At 41.0% G+C, this 19,432-nt stretch overlaps 1 protein-coding gene across 4 annotated transcripts in view; it reads left to right on the forward strand.

The window, feature by feature from the left end:
• KANK4 (KN motif and ankyrin repeat domains 4) overlaps nucleotides 1-19,432 on the forward strand; it is an 87,777-nt gene that overhangs the window by 45,589 nt on the left and 22,756 nt on the right. For 2 of the 4 annotated variants that reach the window (XM_087719575.1, XM_087719576.1), the window contains exons 3-5: nucleotides 4,588-6,576; nucleotides 11,393-11,504; nucleotides 17,794-18,018. In XM_087719575.1, the coding sequence (XP_087575701.1) occupies nucleotides 4,588-6,576; nucleotides 11,393-11,504; nucleotides 17,794-18,018 (2,326 nt within the window). The remainder of the gene's footprint in view (nucleotides 1-4,587; nucleotides 6,577-11,392; nucleotides 11,505-17,793; nucleotides 18,019-19,432) is intronic. The other 2 variants (XM_087719577.1, XM_087719578.1) reach the window with 2 other exon arrangements.

Genomic DNA, 19,432 nt, shown 5'->3' on the forward strand with positions numbered 1-19,432 from the left:
GGCGGGACCGCTTCAATCGTTACAGGAGGTTCAAAATACATTCCCTCCACTCCATCTTGGAGGGAATCAGACAGGGAGACTTCCGCACTTTTATAGACCCCACAGAGGCCTATTTACACATTCCCATCACTAGGGATTACAGGAGGTTTCTCACGTTCAGCTACCTGGGGCAGCACTCCCATAACCAGGCCTTGCCCTTCGGCCGGTATCCCTCCCCGCAAGACTTCACCAAGGTAATGGCTGCCTTAGCAGCGAGCTGGAGGCAGATTCCAGTTAGGATTCTAGGCCACCTAGATGACCTCCTCATACAGTCATCCTTTGAAGGGGCATTAGGGGATCTAGATATCACCTTGCCATTCCTGAGGGAGCACAGGTTCTCGGGGAATCCGGTTAAAAGCCAATTCTACCCTTCCACTAGGCTCATTCACCTAGGGGCTCTGATAGACTCAGTGGCAGGTAAGATATTCCTGTCACCCAAAAGACAGTGCTCGCTAAGACGACTAGTCATCCAGGTAATCAAGGGAGACAGGGTGCCTTTAGCCACATGGTCTAGATGGTTAGGCACCAGGGTTTCAGCCTTTGGCATTATTCCTTGGGCCCGTCTCTACATCAGAGACCTACAAGGGTTCCCTTGCCATTCCAGCAAAGGCACAGGAGCTACTCCCAGGCCAGGGTTCTTCTCCCGGCAATAGTCCCACGCTCACTGATCGGGTGGACGTCCCCGACGATAACCAAGGGCGAATTCTTCAGAACGCCAGACCGGATGACGGTAGCCACAGGTGCCAACCTGTTCGGAGGGTGGGGGGCGCCCACCTAGAAGACCAGATAGTGCAGGGACAGTGAACCCCCCCACAGACAATATTGCACCCAAGGCCCACTTCAACAGACGGGGGGACCAAGTCGAAGGCCCTCATGAGGGAGGCCAAAAGGCCGGGTCAGTGGGCCGTATGGAATGTTCTCTTCTTAAGGGCGGAACATATAGCGGGGGGGGGACAACATCAGAGCCAATGGCTCAGCCGGGCAGAAGTGGACAACTCGGAGTGGAGATTGCACCTGGTGATCTTCAGAGAGGCAATGTTCCACCTCAGCCACCCGGAAGTCGAGCTATTTGCCACCACCACCCCCCAACACCCAGCTCCCAAGGTTTACGCCAGGTACCAAAGCCTGGGGTCAGAAGGGGCAATAGCAGTTAGACTTATCTACCGCTTCATAGGGCTTTCAGCCCTCTCTGGGCTGTTTGCAGAGTCAGCATGTCGCCCCCAACAACAATCCGGGTCCTCATTTTGCCCACCTTGGAAGGATGGAAGGTTCCTGGCCCCTGGCCTCGGGGACTGCTCTACGCTTACTCACCCTTGCCCCGGATTCCCAGGGTCATCCAAAAATTCTGTGGGAGGGGGCGGAGCTGGTACTGGTTGCCCCCTATTGGCCCAAGAGGCCATGGTTGGCAGACCTTCAGTCGCTATTGGGGGACAGAGTACAGAGGATTCCTCAGGATAGGCTCTCCCTCAGGCAGGGGTCACTGGAACACCCGGAACCCCTATGGCTCCAATTGACCACTTGGTGGTTGAGCGGAGCATCCTGAAGGAGGAAAGACTTCCATCAGGGGGATAGAGCCCTTAGTGCTCAGATTTCTTCAGGCAGGCCTGGACAAGGGGTTAGACCCTAACACGTTTAGGAGACAAGTCTCGGCCATTTCTCAGCGCTTCTATGGGGTAGAGCCCAGGCACTCAGTCAACAACCTTTAGCAAGTCAGTTTCTGAAGGGGGCATCCAACCTCACACCACTCAGGATACACAGGTGCCCCTCCTGGGTCTTGCATAAAGGGCTGGATGCTTTAAGGGGGCCCATTTGAACCATTGCGAACAATGTCTCTAAAGTTTTTAACCCTTAAGGTGGTGCTCCTAGTGGCCATCAAATCTGCCAGGCGGACATCACAGCTGCAGGGCCTGTCCATGGAGGACGACCTATGCATCTTTCACCAGGACAGAGAGGTGCCGCGGCTGGACCCTTCTTTCATTCCTAAGGTGGATTCATGTTTCCACAAATTACAGGACCTGGGCATGCCCAATTTCTGTCTGGACCCTGCTCACCCCCTAGAGAAGAAGTGGCACACCTTAGATAGAACCTGCCCAAAGAGAAAGTCCGAGGCCCGGTTGGTCTCCTACCATCTGTGGTCTCTGGGTAAAAAGGTGACTTCCACCACAATAGGCAGGTGGCGAGGACCTGCATTGCTACAGCCTACCAATCCCAGGGCATGCAGGCACCAAGCCCCATCACAGCACATTCCACACAAAGTGCAGCCACCTTGGCATCCTGGGCTACACAGGCCTCATTGGCGGAGACATGTAGGGCAGCCGCAGGGTCTTCTTCCTCACCCTTCGTGAGGAACTACAAGCTGGACACCTTTGCCTCGGTGGAGGCTTTGTTTGAGCGCAGGGTACTACAGGCTGTCCACAGGGCAAGGGAGACATCTCACCAGGCTTACTTTGGCCAGGGGTCTTCAACTTATTACCCACCCTAGGGACGTTGGCTTTGGTACGTCCCATCCTGGATACTCCTCCCCCTCACTATGGAGAAAGGGCGTTGGTACTTACCTGATACGCCTCTTCTCATAGTGGGGGGGGAGTATCCAGACCCCCCCTGTCATGGTAGGGTAACATTTACTAGGTTGTAGGTTGTAATAACATGACCAAAGTAGGATTCAATAAAAAGTAGAAACCTTAACAAGGTCTGGAGTGGATGGTTCAACGAGTCGGATAGAGTTCTTCGTCTACAAACTGGGCGGAGCCTGGTGGACCAGAGGCTTATACCAAGAGCTCTGATGACTCAGTCCAATCAACGAGAGGATAAAGTCAACCCATCCTGGATACTCCCCCCCCACTATGAGAAGAGGCGTATCAGGTAAGTACCAACGCCCTTTTACTGTGTTCACATTTATGTTTATACTTATACCTGTTATCTTTTACAAACTAAATAAAATAAATAAATAAACACTAAAAGACTAGAACCTGTCACATTCACCATAGTTACCCAGATGCATGACTATATGGGTATTGAGTAACTAGAATCCCAAGAAGCATCAAGAATAATTTGGCTTTGAATTGAATAATTCAGTTTAATCAGATTAACTAATCAAATAATTGATTTTAGCCCTTTGTAGCAGTTCTTTCATTCATCTATTTGGGGAGAACTTTAATTTTCTGTACTCAAATTTTCTGTACTTCTCTATTTCAAAGAACATATCCAAGAGCCAAAATTAGATTATGCAGTGAACTCTATTTAGCAAGAGTTGCTCTTAGAAGACCATTAACAAATGCCTAAATAGTATTTATCTATTTAGCTTTATAGACTACTCAATAAACATCTGGGGCCATGCCATCTTGTGTGCCCACTGAAACATTGTTACATTTTAAAAAGAGCAAGGTTGGCAAAGCATTCTTTTTATTTTATGACTACTCTTCAATCCATGCCAAGTACGGTACTCATCGTGGTTGGAAAACGTGTTGAAAAATACATTATCAGCACTGAACGTAATAGCAAAGATTTCACATCTATCAGAATCATGTGGCTTTTAAAGCAGATCTGTCTGCAGAAGCTGTTGCTTACATAATTATCAATTAGAGTAATGATTTAGCAAATTCCTGAGGACTCACAGTAGAACAAATATCTGTGGAGTCACAGAAAATAAGTTTATATATTTTCACATCCTGCTTTGGGGCTGCATCTTCTAGCTGACTCTACAGAGATGTCTTGGATGACAAATTGCCAGCCGTTCTTTTCCTCCTTGCCTTATGGATGGAGACTAACTGCACAGTGATTTAATGCAGCTGCCTTGTAGTTGTGCCTGGAGCTGCAGCTAGCATTTAGAATAAAAAGTTATGCATACTGATATAGGCTGATTTTCATCAGTGCTGGAATAGGTCTGTATTGCTTCAGTCTAGAGGAATGCAGGTCTCGAGAAAACCAATGGGATGACTTAAACTTAGCATATCTAACTCTCCTCATCTGGTATTTAATTTTCGTATGTATGTATGTTTGTATGTATGTATGTATGTATCCTGTCTTTCCTCCAAGGAACTAAGAACAACATTTTAAACTTCCTTGGGATGAAACCTGATAAGCTCAAAAAGATCAGTCGTAATCAGTCTGTTATTAATATTCTGTGTGCATAATTTTACTTAGTCAAAATATTTTGTTACTCGTTCTAGCCTTTCCATAAAACTCCATCCTTGGGCTTATGCAATGTATGCAGTAAAATCGTTGGAATAAGAAGGATGCATGATAATTATATGGGTTGTTTCAGTATAAAAGTTGTTTACGTCCAGTCAGAAGTAAAAAGGGTAGCTTTATAGGCTTGTTCAACTGTCAAGCCAACATTTCTGCAGTGTTAGAAGACGTGTAGAATTTCCTGAACGCTTAATCTAAAAAGAGAAGAATATTTCCTAAATGTTTTTCCTAAATATCTAGGTTTGCCTTTGATATGTATCAGGAGCAGTGACAATGTGTAATAATGAGATTTCTAGATTTCAATATAATCTCTTGTAAATTAAAGCTTTTATTTTTCTGTTTCTATTTTTTCCACGTTAGCAGATAACCTGGCATCAAAAGCAGAGGAGAAAGATCCACCCCAAAGTCCCTATTCTGTTGAAACTCCCTATGGCTTCCATTTAGACCTTGACTTCCTGAAGTATGTTGATGACATTGAAAAGGGAAATACTATCAAGAGAATTCCAGTCCACCGGAAAACTAAGCACCCCAAATTTAGCACCCTGCCTCGGAACTTTAGCCTTCCAGAAAATGGATCCAATGCCTATTCATCCTCCTTAAACAAGAGTTTCCTTTCACAGAGAAAGACCTCCTTAGATGCAGAGGAGAGCAGGTCCCTGGTCACATCCATTGGTACATCTTCACATTCAACTCTTCCCCAAGGACCAAGCTACAGAAAGAAAGCCCTGCTAATAGAGACTGTCAAACAAGACCCTCTTCCCCTTGAAGAGGAGACCGCCAATTGTAAAGGAAGGCCTCAGCTTCTAAGGGCATCCAGCATGCCTGCCCAGCTTCCACCAATTCCAAATTTAGAAGAAGAAACTCATCAGGCAGCTTTTCTGCCTTCGGGATTCCTTCAGTCTTCCAATGGAAATAGTTTAGAGTTTGATTTTAGCCCTGCAAAAAAGCCATCTGAGTTAATTAGTTCCATAAGATCTCTGTTACCCCCACTTGAAAATCTAACATTGAAAGAACAAACCAATAAAGCCATCCAGGATTCTGAGAAAAGTCCAGGATTAAGGAGAGGAGCTCAGCTTCTGTTAGACCAGCAACAAACAGAGCTTCCTAAGGAAATAACACAACTCAGTGATCCACAGCAAAGCCAACCCCTAATTTCTCAGAAATTCCTTGAGGCTGTCGAGAGCGGAGAAGAATGTCATGAGACGCAGGTGTGTCCATCATCAGTTCAGAGTGAATTGGCCCCTACCAGTACCTCAGAAAACATGTCTGTAAAGGAATCCCAGGAAGGAATAGAACTTAACATATGTGAGACTGTTGCAGAAGAAGTAGAGGAAGAGGATGAAGTGACAGCTCTTAGCGCTAGAGAAGTGGAGGAAAATATACAACTCGACCCCTTCCTTCTCAAAAGTCCCAGCAATATAAAAGCATTACAGCAACATATTGCAATCCTGGAGAAGCAACTAAATCACAAAACAGAAGAACTTGAGCAGATCCGGAGGGTTTTGAAGCAACAGGATCAAGAAATCAAAGCAAAAGAGAGAAGTATTGAATTGCTAGCAACTTCTAAAGCCCAGCTGGAAGAGAAACTCTGTGGGGAGAACATCAAAGAAATTAAGCCAGGCGTGCAGGCCAGAAATGCCCCCCAATACTTTGATGTTGCTGTGAATACCGAACATGTGCATGAAAAGGTGATGCATGAAAAAGAGATTTCTGTAAGCATCACGGAGCTTGTGGAACCTCTAGGAGCGGTTACTTACGAGGCTGATGATAAAAATGTGGACCTATGTAAAGAGTTACTCTGTGATGAGATATCTGCTGATAATGGACGAAGATATGAGCCTACTTTGGAGAGAAACAAGCAAGGAGAGAGAATTGCTCAGGAAAGTGATTGCTCTATTGTTGAACCAAGCTATAATGAGCTACCGGTACATGGTGATAATGAAAACTGCAAGACAGAAAGAAACCCTTTGACCGCTCAGCTCTTTGTTCCTGGTGGAGAAAATGATTCTGGTCCCAAGACTGCTGACATAAAATCCAAAGGAATGCCAATCATTTTTCAAGAAGATGCTCAGCAAGAGCAGGAGGAACAGAATGACCAAGGAGCAAAAGAATCACCTGCAGATCCCATTCTGGGCCAATACATTAAAAAAATCCAGGATCTCTTACAAGAGCAGTGGCTGTGCCTAGAACATGGGTATCCCGAGCTAGCCAGTGCAATAAAGCAACCTGCCTCAAAGCTCAGTTCGATCCAGAATCAACTTGTAAATTCTCTGAATTTGCTGCTCTCGGCCTACTCAGCACAGACACCAACAGACCAAGAGAATTCCAACACACAGTATCAACAGTTGGGTAAATAGTTTTGACAAAGTCAGTCTTTCATTCTCTTACACTGATGGTATTCAGGGGTAGCATCACTTGAGAAACAAATCAAGTAGATATAATTGTTTTTTTTTCAAAATAAAAAGATAAAACTAAGATATTTAAAGAATATTCCCTGATTTTTAAAAAAACAAAACGTAGCTTAATGTACTGTCCATACCTTCTTTGCCGTTGTCTGGGAAAATCTCTAAGAAGTTGTATACTAAGAGCCTGGGCTCCCATTATTCTACGTTAATACTTAAAAATGAATTATGACCGATAAAGGAGGATTACCTGTACATATGTATATATATAAAAAAGCTAGTATGAGGCCAATGATGGAAAAACAAGCAAAAGTTATGGAAGAAGCTTAGGTGTACAAACTCTGGAATATTAAATGCTTTTCAAATAAAACAAGAAACTTACACTGATTGGAATGCTCATTATATACATGTAGCGTTCAATAAGTCAATCACCCTGATCTTAAGTTGGTACCAATCAGGGAGATCAACCCTTCCACTCACTTAGTCCAAGAGTCCCAAATGAGGAAGTGAATTCCATTGCATATAAATAAGCATACAGTGGTATATACAGTATGATAAAAGTAGGTCAATACAAATAGCCTTCCACTTACAACCACAATTGAGCTTGAAATTTCAATCGCCAAGCAACATAGCTGTTGAGTTTTGCCCCATTTTACGACCTTTCTTGCTACAACTGTTCCAGTGAAATACTACACTTTTTAAGTTACACTTAACACAGTTGTTAAGTGAAACTGGCCTCCCCATTCATGTCACTTGCCAAAAGGTCACAAAAGGTGATTGCATGACCCCAGGACATTGCAACCATCATAAATCCATTCCAGTTGCCAAGTGTCTGTGTTTTGATCACATGACCACAGGAATCCTGCAGCAGCATAAGTGTGAAAAATGGTTGTAGGTCATTTTTTTTAGTGCTGTTGTAACTTTAAGTGGTCACTAAACAAATGGTTGTGAGTCAAGGACTACATAAGGTATAAAACTGATTCTACTAGAATAAGCATACTAGAATGGTATGTTTGGGAACATTGGCTCTTGAGCTCCATGACGACTTATCTCTGTCAAAGCTTTAAATGTCACATAACTTATCCTTGACTTCATATTTTGACCTTCTCAGTGTTAGTGGATGCTGCCATCAAAGAAGCCTTACTATGTAGAATGGGGGGGGGGGCTTACTATGCCCTTTGCAACAAAATTCTTTGGGTCAGTGCCTGCTTTGCCACAATACCTACTATTGTGCCAAAACTATAAGGTATTCCTGGTTATGGGCAAACTCTGATGCCTTTTTTGATTTAAATTATGGGCAGCTAAAGCTTAAATGTAAGGTTTGTCACATGTAAAACAGCAGCAGCAGCAAATCCTAGTCACTCTCAGATTCATTCGCTTGTGATAATAGAAAATCAGCCGATAGTCTTTCTTCTCTTTCATGCACTATCGACATTCTAATTTTTTCCGTGCTATCTCGGAATGATCTGGGCTTTCTAGTTTGCTGTCTCAGCAAGCGACAAAGTGACCTAGTGAGCTAAATGTGGCTGACAGATAACAGACTTTGGCAGTTTCAGAAACCTTGTATAGATGCCTAGCCTTACATTTTAATGAACAACAAGGCAGAGAAAAGCCCTTATTCATGTTCAATTTCACAAATTTTTGTTCTCATAATTTACGCAGTGTAGGATGCCCTTTTCCCAAGCATATTGAAAGTTGATTCCGTACGATTTCATTACGTCTCTTAAAATTTCCAGTCAGATTTCAAAGTTCAGTTTGAAATTTAAAATGTGAATGTCTTTGTTCTTGTGTCTAAAATGCCTATAAAAGGAAGATATGAAATAGACTTGGTAGATCCTGTGGGTTTTCAAATCAGGAAATAATGAAGGGATAAAATCCTAAATGGAAAAGATTCCTTCAGTTGTCCAATGAGGATTGAATGAGCTCAGAGCCCTGTGGAATTCTGAGAAATCTCCCCTCCAGGGTGAATGGATCTCTGATAATAGGGGGGAGGACTGTGGGAAATGGGAGGGAAATGGAATTCTTGTGTTTTTATCATCCCTATTCATTCAGTTCTTTCATTAATGGTGCAGAATTGAGGAGGAATAACTTTCGTTCTTCTTACAATCTATTCTGTCATTTTATACATAAAAGGTTAAAATATGGGATAAAAGAAAGGCCACCACCGTACTAGTTATTCACAATATAATTTCCAGTAACTCTGGAAAATTTTGTGCCTTTTTTACCTATAAAGATTTAAATAAATTCTTGCCTGTGTTTCTGGTCTCTCTCCCTGCCTTGCTTTTGCCAGTTAACTGTTAAGCCATTTATTTATTTTTTCTAGCAGAACTGAGTGGTATGTGCTTGCTCTGATCTGGACAGATAGAGGGATTGAGCATGCTAGGTGAAAATTAGATTGAACACTAAAATAAGTTTCCAACATTTTAGACCATCTAGCATGATTCTAGACCCCTGTCAAATGGTGCATATGGGGTGATGCAATCAAATATGTTGCTGTCCCCATGTATAATCAGATCCTAGCACATGCCGTGATATTAAAAAAAACATTTTAGCAAATTAAAAAAAACTTCTGGAATGTATAGGCAAACCTATGGAGTTCAGAAAGTGACCAATCTGAAGAGTCTTGAGAGTGATGAAGAGGTAGGCAATTTGTTGTCCTCTCACAGTTTTTTCCACCAACTTTGGCTGATGAGACGTTAAAATCCAAAATATCTGGGAGACATTGGATTGCTTGCATTTGTCTAAAGATATCAAACCACCCAACTATCTATTCCTATATTTAAGAGAAAAACTCTAAGGCAATTAATGCTGAAAGAAAGTTATGTACGAAGTTTATAGTTTGAACAGAAAGTTTTAAATTTCAAAACTTAAAAGCATGTAGACACATTTGAAAAGAAACAGAGTCTTAATTTGTATTAATAATTTAAAATCACAATTAATTATCCCAATTCAATAATCCTTTGGCAAGCAGAACAGATAACCAGTTTTTCATATTGAGACCTAATGCTCCATTGTGCAGATAAGCAGGTTAATTCCTTCCAGATGTTATGTACTGCCATAGTCACTAATTTTATTTTTGCCCAGATTAGGCTAGTTTAGGTAGCCCCATGTAGCTTTTACAGTTCTTCGAAGTAGAAATGTCCAGACAACACAATCAAAATACAATACAAAACAACCAAAGAATGTAGGAAAATATACTATTATTAGCATTTCAAACTAAATGTGAACTCTGGTAGTCTTTTTCATTGCGGATAAGAGCCATTTTGGTCTATTGGTTAAGGCACTAGGCTAGAAGGCAGGAGACCATGAGTTTAAGACCTGACTTAGCCATGAAAACCAGGTGGGTGACCTTGGGTCAGTCACTCTCTTGCAGCCTAACCCACCTCACAGGGTTGTTGTAGTAGTCTGGAAAATAGGAGGAGGAAGATGTGTTCTAGATGTTCGTAACTTTGGATTGTTTGTAAAAATAATAAAGGTGGGATGCAAATAAATAAGCAAACAAATAAAATTATCTAGAATATCACAGATTAGTTGCCATGGTTCTGCAGTTGGCAATTTATCACCTGGAGTAGGTCTAGCTCTAGCTCAAGAAATGTTCTTGGCAGTATTGATAGGCAACATGATGCCTTTTTGAGGCCTCTTAGATTTATCATGGGATAAACTCCTTCCTGAAGGCAACAGGCATGTATTGGAGTGTAGACTGGGCTACATTGTGTATAGCAGTGTTTCTCAACCTTGGCAACTTGAAGACGTCTGGACTTCAACTCCCAGAATTCCCCAGCCAGCGAATGCTGGCTGGGGAATTCTGGGAGTTGAAGTCCAGACGTCTTCAAGTTGCCAAGGTTGAGAAACACTGGTGTATAGCTTGGTGTCTAATATCTCATTGCTGCTTAATACCACTCCCGTATGCTTGCTTGTTGCCTTTCAGAGAAATGCTGTATGGTGAGAACTGATGTTGTCTGATCTGATTCTTTTCCTATTGACTTGTAGCTCATTATTAGCCCAATTAGTAAGATGACTTAATTAAAAGTTAGTCTGAGAAATTAGTCAAATCAGCACTGCCAATTCAGGACAATGAGGGAAAAAGGGGGAATGATGTTTGTTGTCACTCATAGCATTCTCCATCTGAACAGAATGCTGATTCTTAACAACCACACAGGTAGATTTTCTCCATAATAATCTGTCCCTAGGATGGTTTTTCAGAGATTCCAATTGTACACTCACCACCACTATAACTGAGCCCACTCACCTTGATACTAGTTTCCTTCTCTTTTCTTTTGTTCCACCTTCCCAGCATTAGAACTTTGTCCAGAGAGCTAAGTCTCTACTTTATGTGTTCAAAATAGGAGAAGTTGAACCTGGTCATTTGTACCTCGAAGGAAAACTCTGGAGTTATTTATTTGGTGATCCATGCATTCATTTCTTGGTTGCTCACAGTAACCTCAATTCTTGTTCTTATGTTGTCACAATTCTTTTTACGAACTTCAGCTCCCATAAATGTGTTTGTATGGCTCACGGTAGAGAAAAGCATGGAAGATTTTTTTGTCTACCACATCTTCTATGTTGGCATGAGAGTTCTGGTACATGGGGAAGAATGCATGATGGCTGCATGAAGCCCTGACCACCCAGGGATGTCCAATTGTCCATCATGAACATCTGTCATGGGAAAAGATTGGCAGTAGAACTCAACATTTGCAACATGTTAAGAAAGAGTGGTGATGATAACGTTTTTATATAATTGTTTTAAAACTTATCTCTATCAGAAATCTCTCCAAGTACAAGTCTGAAATCAATTATGAAAAAGAAAGAAGCTGGTTTCCACGAAGGAAGTAACGGCACCAAAAAGAACCTTCAGTTTGTTGGGGTAAATGGTGGGTAAGCATCAGTGGAAGGGACAAGATTGCCTTTTCATTTTATAATGCTTCATTGCATGCATACTCAAAATGATACGGTCATGTCTGATTAAATGTAACTTTGTTTATTCTTCTTCCATTCTACTGTGGATTAGATCTCTGTCAAAAGTTGCCAAGAAGCAATAAAGAGAATGTAATTAATAGGACTCATATATTCCTGCTTCAAGCATAATTGATTCCTTGCTTAGCGATCAAGGAGAAACTCAACCCATGTTTTAGAAAAGAAATGGTACTTGTTCCAAAAAATGAGCAATGGACGATACAGTAAGCCTCAATATAGGTAGTCTTCAGGTTATGATGGCAATTGGGATCAGAATTGCCATTGCTAAGGGATGGGGTTGTAAAATGCAGTGTCACGTGATCACATCACTAAGCAATGACAATTCCACCAGTCTTAATTACCATAATTAAGCAAGGATCACGTGAGTTGGTAATAAGCATGGACCTCACATGATTGCGACTTCTGACTTCCTATTGGCTTCCCCAATAACTTTGCTTCTGGGACATTGGCAAAGAATGTCAGAAATTGTACAGGGACTACAGGGACAATGTGACAGGCAGAACTCTTGAGGACTGCTCATAAGTCCCTCTTGTTCAGCACTATTGCAAGTTTGAATAGTTGCCGAACTTGTATGCCACACTAATGTTATTACTTTATTGCATATATTATGCATTTCCTTCTTTATATTTTATTACATATCTTATTCCATACTGTTATTGTATTTAGTCTTCGGTTTAACCTTCTTCTTCTTTGGATTTCTAAAGAGGGGTCCAAATAATCTCATTATGATTGTTACCCCATTCTCTCTTACAAGCCACCTTTAAAAATCTATTACTCAGAGAACTGAAAGTGTTGTACAATTCACAGTTTGGGACCATTGTTATTATAGGTTGCTTACTGTGAGGTCCTGCCAGTTTCTAGGAGGCTTAATAGTTCTTGACTCCCAGCGCATCAGGATCAGTCAACTGCACCTTTCCCCCATGTTAATCAAATCCTTTCTCACCAGCCATAAGTCACCCCTGCCCCTTGATTCTAAATCTAAGTGTACAATTTATTCCATAGCAATATTTCCCCCTGGAGATTTTTTTTTTTAAAGGATAAAGCAAGCATGTATGGAGCCAGTTATCTGTAAGAATGACCACATGGAAAATGGAAGTTTACTGCAGTTGGCAATTGACTCAGTCAGTAAATGAGCAGAGTCAGTGGCTACTGATGGTTGAAGGAGTTTATATGTGGCTACCTAGGGGCAAAGGGCAATTTATTTCTGCATCAATGTACTCGGGATTACAGGAATGCCTTCCTTTTCCTTCCTAAGAAGCAAAACAATCACTGCTGGAAATAAGAAAGTTAGGCAAAGACAAACATCAAGAGGAAGAAGAAGTATCGGGAGGGTAGATCGAATCTCCTAAGTCAACAACTAATGTAGGCACATGCAACATTAATGAACACCTGGAGATCCTAGGCTGGATTTAGTACTCCAAACTCCTTTTTAAAACCTTTTAGGTCCCTCTTTATTTGCCTTACTAAAATTGCAGTTTCTAGTCAATGAAGTCTGGTTTCTCTCAAATATTAATGCAGTCTTGTCCCCATCCCAAAGATTGCTCACTCCTGTTTGTGCCCTTCTTCTTTTGCCATGAGTTCCTGCCTCTAGCAGATTATTCCTAGACTTCATTTCAGCAGGAAGAACAGACCCATTTATGCACAAGATAATAACCTGGTTTTTTGAACTGGGTCTTGCTTTTTCTCCGTGTCTAGGACAATTCACCGCAGCCAACTCACCATGGCCATCTCCCCACGACCAACCTGCCGAGGGACAAGTCGCCATGGGACAGTTTCATGCGGGATAAGTCAATGTAGTAAATGTTATCCACCACTGTTTCATTGACATTATTTCCATTTTTGTCAATGAAAATAATGTGGAAGAAACAGTGGTGGATAATATTTATTGCATTCAGTTATCCCGTGTAGAATTCTTTAGTGGCAAGTTATCCCATGGCCAGTTGCCCGTGGTAAATTGGCTGTGGTGAGTCTTTCTATTCCCCCAGCTGCAGCTGCTCCTCCTCCTCCTCCTCCTCCTACTACTACTACTACTACTACTACTGCTGCTGCTGCTGCTGCTGCTGCTACTACTACTATTACTATTACTACTACTCTATCATAATGACTAAGCAGAAATGAGAAACAGTTATTGTACTTCAACATACTGAAAAAGCAATCTTTAAATGGATGTTTTGGGCTGTTTACTAAATACTAATCAAATTCTTTCTGAATCTGGATACAATTGTTGATACAAATCTCTTCCTTGTGATTTTACTAGAGTAAGGAGAAGGTAAGGTTTGAGCAATCCAGGAAGGCGTGCCAAGGCATTAAATACTAAGGCATGGTTTATTGTGAACCACAATAGCATTTCTTTAGATTTTGGGGGCAAGTCTTTGCAGAATAACCTCAATCTGGTTTCATCTAATATCACTCATTAAATAATTAAAACTAGTTCTTCGTTAATAAGTGGGCTCATATGGAAATCACAAATATCATTTTTGTTATATTTGTGGAAATGTTCCAAATTATTTTAGTAGAATTAGGTGTCTACAAACGTAGGGATGACTCAGTTAGCTACAGAATTATTGCTTAAATTCACGCTCAGGTAAATCTGTTACCTAAATCAGATGAGCCCAGTCATCAGATCTGGACTGATGAGAATTAATTTTTTTAATCATTGCTCATAACATTGATTACTTCTGTATCTGAATTGATGTTTTAGGTGCCATAGAGCAACAGATTAGTTATGGTATTGGGAGAAATTTAATTTTTCTTTCATTGCTCTTATTTTTAAATGTACCTACATTTCTAGCTTCAGCCAGGGGTGGGATTGTATTGGTCTGGACCAGTTCGGGCAAATCAGTAGTTTTGATTATCAACTGGGAGTGAACTGGTTCACTCCAACTTTCAGCTTGGCCCGTCCGCCCCTTCACTGTATTCACCTTTATTCCCTCTTTTGAAGCCCATCCGATAGGGGCGGCAGAGTGGATTGCTGTGCCTCAGCTGTTTTCCTGTAAACTGGACACGCACATGAGTCATGCTCAGGGCACTCAGTGAACCGGTTGCTAAACTGGTAGGATCCCAGCTCTGGCTTCAGCCATATGGACCTTTCTAGTTATAATATCATCAAACATGTGCAGAAAGAAAGATCAAGCAAACCAATGGTGGGTTCCTACCCATTTGGACCGGTTTGGCCAAACTGGCAGTGGTTTGGTGGCCTAGGTTCCTGGAACCAGCAGCAACCCAGGCCTGCCACACTCCCAAAATGGCTCCCCGGGGAGGGCCATAGGCGCCACCATCTTGATATTTCAGTTCTGTGCATGTGCAGAAAAATTTTAATTGCATTGCACATGCACACACAAGCAAACTGGCAGTAGTGCCTGCCGGAACCCATCCCGAAGCAAACATTTACTGTATTTTTCAGAGGTAAGATGCACTGGAATATAAGATGCACCAAGGTTTTGAGGAGGCAAATTTTTAAAAAAGTAGGTAGGTAGATAGAGGGAGAGAGAGGGAGAGAAAGAGAGAGAAATACAATAGGTAGGTAGGGAGAGAGTGTGTAGGTAGGTAGGTAGATAAAGGGATAGAGAAATAGAGAGAGAGGGAGAGAAATACAGTAGATAGGTAGGGAGACAGAGAGAGTAGGTAGGTACGTAGGGAGAAGGAGAGAGAAATACAGTAGAGAGGTAGGTAGGGAGAGAGAGAGAATAGGTAGATAGGTAGATGTTTCCAGGTGTATTTATCCATGTGCTGGAGAAGGAAATTGCTGACAATCTGCAGCACCTCAGACTTTGTTTCTGCTGGCACAGTACTTGATCAATGTAATTCTCATCAATCAGTTAAAGAGCTTTCCAAAAGGAAAAAAAGTTTTTGCACTCTGCAAACCTCCCAAAAATTACCCATTTTTCATGAAAACGGGCCTGTTTTTAAAAAAAAGGCATGAATAGCCTTTTCCGGAGTGTTCCTGGGGGGCTGGGGGGGGGGGCAAAAATGAGCAAAAAATGGCCAGGTTTTCCTGAAAACAGGCCCGTTTTTCATCAAAAAATTGCACGCATAACTTTATAGAGGCTTATAGAGTGCTGCTGGGGGCTGAGGGGGCAAAAATGGCCCATTTGTTTCCTGATTTCTGCCCTCCCCGGCCCCCAGGAGGTCTCTGAAAGCCTCCATAAGGGTATGCATCAGGGGTGGGTTTCTCGCCCAGTTCCAACCGGTTTGGTTGGAACGGGGCCGGCGGCGTCCTCATGCAGGAGGATCGCGCAGGCGCTGTATGCATGGAAGCGCAGAACTTGTCAAAACCGGGTAAGGACTGCGGGCGGGCAGGCACGCCCTTCGCCGTTCCCGGAAGTTACTTACTTCCGGGTTCACCGACCAACCGGTTTGCAGGGACCGCCGTGAACCGGTTGAAACCTACCCCTGGTATGCATGGCCATTTTGGTGAAGGGGCGGGGCTTCAGGAGGCAAAAAATGCTGCATTCGATATATAAGATGCACCCAGATTTTCAGCCTCTTTTCTGAGGAAAAAAGTTGCGTCATACTCCAAAAAATACGGAATTTCTTCATGAAGCAGTAAATAAAAACTAATTCCATGGTTTACCTTAAGGTTCTCTTCACACGAAAGCCCTTTAATGCAACTCCTTACAATTTAAAACAAGTATCATCAAGACAATTCTTCTAATGACAATTAATGTACAAATTCAGAACCATTTCCCTTACATTTAGTTTGACTGCATTTTGCAAACTTTCAGAAACAGCCCATTGTAGCAAAACAACTTTTAAAAAAGTAACTAACTGATGTAGGAACTGAAGAACATAATATAATAAAAAGAGCATAGTCATTCAAGGGCTAATGGTTTTAAAGTGCTCTAACACAGAGATGGTTTTGCTTTAACAAAATGCACAAATGGCTACCAGTGGCTGCTTGTCTAGATCTCTATCTGCTAGATGCAACATGCTTTGAATGCCAGCTGCTACAGAGCAACTGGGAAACCTCACCCCCTCTTCCCTGTTTGGAGTTATCTGAATGTATCTGGTTGACCTTTGTGTGGCCTAGAATACTCATTTTCCCCCCAAAGCAAAATTATGTGTTATTCAAATACATGCGCCAAATGCCTCTTCTATTTACTGTTCCATCCAGCAGTAAAAATGAATGTCAGGAATGCATAGATTAATAGGATAAATTTTTACTCAATGTAAAATAGCAGCTTTGGTATTAGTAATAAATAACAATGAGACCAGTGTCTGTTATGTGTATTTCCAGGTAAAACAGTTGGTTTGTTTTCCCACTTTGGCATTAACAATTGACTGGGTTTCTGGGAATTAATTTATTTTGTCAATCATGGTAGCTGCACTTTTATGCTCATTTCCTTAATGGAAATTAATGGAATTATCAAATTAACACTTGATTGCTTAAGTCATAATATTATTTTTTTGTTTAATATGTGGCACGAAGTCAGCCACTGAGGTTTTTAAACTTAGTGTTTTGTGTGAATCTTGGCAATTGTTACTTATTCAACAACTCTGATTAAATAAACTATGCAGTGTGCAAACTTGGGCTCCTAATACTTCTGCATGAGTAGCTTAGCAAACTATTCAGAACAAGCTCTAGCTAAAACATTACTATAATTCTTTCAAGAGGATTATTCTATCATCTATCTATCTATCTATCTATCTATCTATCTATCTATCTATCTATCTATCATCTATCTATCTATCTATCTATCTATCTATCTATCTATCTATCATCTATCTATCTATCTCCCCCCCCTCTCTCTACCTCCCTCCCTCTCTCCCCCCCTACCTATTTCACCTTAGGTATCTCTGGGTGATTTACAATAAAAAAAATATTTTTTCAAGTCAGTTCTGAGTTCCAAGTTATCCTAATTTCATACATTATATATATAATGTATGAAATTAGGATATATATATATATATATATATATATATATATATATATATATATATATATATATATATATATATATATATATATATATATATATATATATATATGTTGTATTTGTGCTGATAAATAAATAAAGGGAGACTAGTATAGATCTAATAGATCTAAAAAAATCTTATATATATATATATATTATTATTATTATTACTATAAGCAATACAAAAATTGACCAAAAATAACCAAAGAACATACATATCGACTTCTTTGCTTGTCAAAAGAGAAAATTAAGTAATGCCTGGTGTCCATATTCAGTTATGAAACCACGTCCAGTGAAGATTCTACCTGTGAAGAAAACTCCTCTGAAGGTGATTCAGATAATGAGGTGGACAGAAAACATGGGAATGAAGAGCAAAGTTGGGGGGAAGATGTCGAAGAAGAACAATCAATACCTGCAACTCTTCCAAGTGCAAAGAAGGACCGTGGTTTGGGAAAACTAGAGGAAACCACACAATCAACAATGCAAGATAAAGTTGAGCGGTAATTACAGCTTTGTATATAACTACAAGTAACTATAAGTTTGTTTTTCATAGCATGATCTGCAGGTGAAATATATAGTAAAAAAAATAATATCCATGTTATATAAAGAAAAGTTATAACACCAATGATATTTATTGATGCAGGTAGTCCTCGACTTATCAACATTCATTTAGTGACTGTTCAAAGTTGCAATTACACTGAAAAAAGTGACATAAGTGTTTTTCACACTTACAACTGTTGCAGCATCTCTATGGCCACGTGATCAAAATTTGGACACTTGGCAACTGGTTCACATTTATGATGGTTGCAATGTTCCGGGGTGATGTGACCCCTTTTTGCAACCTTCTGAGAAGCAAAGCCAATGGGGCGGCCAGGCTCACTTAATAACTGTGCTACTAATCTAAGAATTGCAGTAATTCACTTAACAACTTAGGCAAGAAAGGTCATGAAATGTGGCACAACTCGCCTACCAACTTTGCAACAGAAGTTTAGGGTTTAGTTGTGGTTGTAAGTGAAGGACTACCTCTATTCTTTGAACAGATCTTGGGTTTCATGTAGAATGTATATTTAATTCCATATATTTAATTACAAAGCTAGCAATAAATTTATAAGCATCAGTTTAAATTAGTAGAATTAACTTTGGAATAGGATGCTGGGGGGGGAAAAAGCCAGATGTGAGAATTTAATATTTAGCCTGCTGGCCACCTTTCCTCCATCAAAGCCTTGATCCATTCTGTAGACAATGCCATCGTCGTGTATGTGGTAACTTACCAACAGTTGTATAATTCTTGTGAAATAACTTTCTGTCAAGGAAACCCCTGATGAACTGGAATCCTGCTCCTAACTAAGCAGGGTATTGTGTGTATGAGAATAATAAATATAATCTCAGAGAAATCATGCAATTGAATCTAGCATGCCTCACTCCATCGGATTGTGGCTAGTGTTGTTAATATACTTATTAACATGTATAATTAAGAGCCATGATGGTGCAGTGGTTAGAATGGGGTACTGCAGGCTACTTCTGCTGACTGCGGGTTGCCTGCAATTTGGCAGTTCGAATCTCAATAGGCTCAAGGTTGACTCAGCCTTCCATCCTTCCGAGGTGGGTAAAATGAGGACCCAGATTGGTGGGGGCAATATGCTGACTCTGTAAACCACTTAGAGAGAGCTGTAACAAAACACTTTGAAACAGTATATAAGTCTAAATGCTATTGGTGTAGCTGTTGTAGGGATATGTTTAAATTCTTGCTGTAGCCCTAATTGCTATTTTGACTTTCTGCTTTGAACTTTTCCAATAAGTCCAGAGATAAGTACAAAGAAGGGTATTAATACTAAAAGTAGCACTGGTAGTAAAGGAATAAAAAGGAAAGTCATTAGGGCTTGAGAAATTCATAACAAGTTTCCTTGCCCATTG

This window comes from Thamnophis sirtalis, unplaced genomic scaffold, assembly GCF_051295495.1.
Source record: "Thamnophis sirtalis isolate CommonGarterSnake01/CBP01778 unplaced genomic scaffold, rThaSir2_p1.2 scaffold_7, whole genome shotgun sequence".
Taxonomy (NCBI): Eukaryota; Metazoa; Chordata; class Lepidosauria; order Squamata; family Natricidae; genus Thamnophis; species Thamnophis sirtalis.